At 45.9% G+C, this 3,303-nt stretch overlaps 1 protein-coding gene across 4 annotated transcripts in view; it reads left to right on the top strand.

Moving 5' to 3' along the window:
* The window catches only part of KaiR1D (Kainate-type ionotropic glutamate receptor subunit 1D), a 176,564-nt gene that overhangs the window by 81,478 nt on the left and 91,783 nt on the right, over positions 1-3,303 (top strand). For all 4 annotated transcript variants that reach the window (XM_017897769.1, XM_017897759.1, XM_017897786.1 and 1 more), the window contains one exon: positions 3,005-3,162. In XM_017897769.1, coding sequence (XP_017753258.1) covers positions 3,005-3,162 — 158 coding nt within the window. The remainder of the gene's footprint in view (positions 1-3,004; positions 3,163-3,303) is intronic.

Genomic DNA, 3,303 nt, shown 5'->3' with positions numbered 1-3,303 from the left:
GTCGCTATAAAATCCGAACAGCGTAACCTCCGGGAACGCGGGAGGGGGACGAGTGTGTAGGGGTTGGCGGGGGTGGAGGGAGAGAGAAAGGAGGCGGAAGGCGGAGTATGGCGAAAGTTACACGGCGGAAAATATACAGCGGCGCTTTTAGGAAGTTGGGATTATCGGAAAAGCGGGTTCGAAACGCGAGTTACCGCCAAGGCGGATCCTCGTGAAAACTCAGTGGCGAAGTTGCTTCCGGGGCTCGATTCGGCCATTGGAGAAAGCGGCCGGCTGTAATAGTCGTTCTCCTCGTAGAAGCCCGCCCCCATGGAAAAGCTATAGCCAGGTTACGGCTAAACACGCGCGCCGGCCGCGTGGTCTTGCTAAGTTTCGAAACATCAGTTGGCGAGGATAGCGTCGCGGTTTAAGCTCCTTTCGTTCTAGATCGATATCACCCACGTTTTCTCCTTCCCGATCGAGACTTACATACGCGATAAATAAGATCTAGGGGAAAGGATGCTGATATTGTAGGATTATTGCTGGATAAATCCTCTGCAGACAGAGATCTTCTGCTTTAATAAACAACGACTCCTTTTTAACCCTTTGCACTCGAGAGGTGAGCTTCAGTCACCGTTTCATAAAATTTGGAAGATCGATATTAATTAATATATCAAATTTAATGTAATGTGACAGATATCGAAATCAAATAATTCTACAATTCTGTTATTATACAATGTTTTATTTACTGCTCAAAGGTGTATCGTCAGTTGTTTAGTACAAATTCTTTGAATTTCTACTTTTCTCTAGCCAAAAAATCGTCGAGTACAAAGGGTTAACAACAAACAGGTTTATTTAAATTGAGATATTACTCTATCTTTCCCTCGAACCACGTGTGAGGGTCGTGGTCTGGTTTTTGAGCCAAAACTGATTATCACGAGCCTGGCCCGTGGTACATTGATCGGGCCAAAACTGACTATCACGGGCCTGGCTCGTGGTACGTCGACCGAGCCGAAAGTTACCACCACGTGTCACGCCCATGGTTTGTTGATGTGCCCCATTTTAATTATTATCAAATACCGATATTATTTCCTTTGCTAAAGTCCTTACAGCTCGTAATATCGCAATATAGTTGACATTATTCGGTGCACGGAGTCAGTAGCGTATAAAGAATCGCTGGGATCGTTCGTTTTCGTGGAAGTTACGGAGAAATCTCTTGGAAAAATCACCGAAGATCACGCGGAATCCTTCGTATATTCCGTAGTCCCTTTATATCCCATTCATCCCTCTTTGTAGACAGGGTGACGTCCTCGCTTTGCGGGCCTTGTCACTCGGATCTGCTGATGTCGCGTCTACCAGACGTCGAAGAGCGAACCTTCGCGATGACCTCTTCTTTTCGACGGCTTTATGGAAGGTCAACATTTGCGGAACGCATCCGCGAGGTTTCCAAACTTTCGTCGCTGAGTAACCAGCATGAACCTAGTCCCTCTCCGGGTCTGCCTAGTTTAGGCCAAGAGACACGCAAACAGCAACCACGCGCTGGCAAATATCGGTGTCGTTTGTTCGTGGATGCGAAAATGGAAAATAGAGGCAAGCGAGTTTCGAGATGATCGATGACTAGAAATGGCGGAACGGAGGGTAATGGCAGGGACGGGGGTCTCTTAAGATTTTTCCATTTTTCTTGGCACCGTTCTTGGGATGTTGTAATTTTGTCCGTAGGAGTATCTAGAAGAGGCTCTCGCGGAACGGTTGACCTTATATCGCGAGGTAAATAGCTGAACGTCGTGCAGAAGGGAGTTTATTAACTTTCGTGTTTTCGTGTCCTCGAAATTAAAACTCGGGCAGCTTAAAGTTTCCATCCGGTTATCGCGTGTGCCTGAAATACGAGTGGACGAGTAACGATTTTACAGTTGAATTAGGAAGTTTCAATAGCTCCGACTTCGTTCCAGTTCGAAAATATTTGAGAACGGGAATTAATGAATAATGGAGGGCATAAATTCTTGTAGCGCGCCCCGGCGAGCGAGATTGCAATGATTTCCGGCGTTAAGCTTCCTGTCCGGGGGAATCAAAGAATCAAGAAAAATTGGCGGTCGTGATCGTTCTTATCAGCGACTTTGCAACGAAGGAAACGTAGCGTTGGAGATATGACTGAAAATATCACTAACACGAAGATGGAACGTGCCACACGTACGACCGTGATATTTTATGAGATAGCAACGATAATCACGTCTATAGAACTTCCGCGATAGTTTCAATTTCTTGCTGACGTTATCGATATTTCATCGGAATGGATTTTGATCTAACATTTTAACGTGATCTAAACTGAAAATTGTAAATAACAGAATGCGATACGTTTCCGATTTCCTCGTGTTACCGAAATTAATTACCACGATCTGTCGGAGTTCGATAAAATATCGCGAAGAGCAATCACGGATCTTGATTGAAAAGTGCAATATTTGTCGAGGTATAAACCAGAACTTTCTCAGCTCGCTGATTTATTTGCTTACTCGGTTACCGTTGAAATGCTATTACATCTATTATATCTTATTGTAACACGGGTACAGATGTTCTCTGTTATTTTTATGAATAAATACCGCGAAAAAGAGAACGCGAAAATTGGAAAAATCCTTTAAGCAGAGTACTTATACTCGGGAATGGTGCATTAAACGGAACCCTTCTACAGAATCGAACACCCGGAGCACCTGTGCCAACACGACGTCGACTCGAGAGCTAGAATTACGGGTTCCGGTTTTATTGAATCGAAACATCCAGATGCTATAACTTTCTCACCGGCGGACCAATTTGTCGATCGCGATAAAATTGAACGTTCTCCGATTTGCATGTCGCGCCGTGTCCATCCGGATGGTCTATTACACCTTTGAAATTTGAATCGCGTCAGGAAACTCCGTATGCAAACGAACACGGGGAATCCGGTATTACCGGAGAGCCGGCAAAGTGTCCCTGTGAAACGTCCGATCGCCGTTCGTGTTACGATCCTGGCTAATAAGTGACCGCTATGTTTCAGGCGTACGTTGATTTGGTGAAGGCCTGGGGCTGGAAGAGCTTCACCATCATCTACGAGAATAACGAAGGGTTGGTGCGGTTGCAGGAGCTGCTCAAGGCACACGGACCCAGTGAATTCCCTATTACGGTCAGGCAGCTCAGCGAGGGTGCTGAATACCGGTGAGTTTTCTGACGTTGTCCGCATTAGGCTGAAGGAACTCGAATGGCAGAGTTCTATCAGGGGTTGGTTCGATCGATTGTCGGGCGAGTGTTCGATTTCTTCCGCAGTAAATACCGTCGACCGCCTTCGACGGGAATGAA

This window comes from Eufriesea mexicana, unplaced genomic scaffold, assembly GCF_001483705.2.
Source record: "Eufriesea mexicana isolate 0111107269 unplaced genomic scaffold, ASM148370v2 scaffold474474897, whole genome shotgun sequence".
Taxonomy (NCBI): domain Eukaryota; kingdom Metazoa; phylum Arthropoda; class Insecta; order Hymenoptera; family Apidae; genus Eufriesea; species Eufriesea mexicana.
The sequence above is the reverse complement of the archived record's forward strand: the minus strand, read 5'-3'. Positions and strand labels throughout refer to the sequence as shown.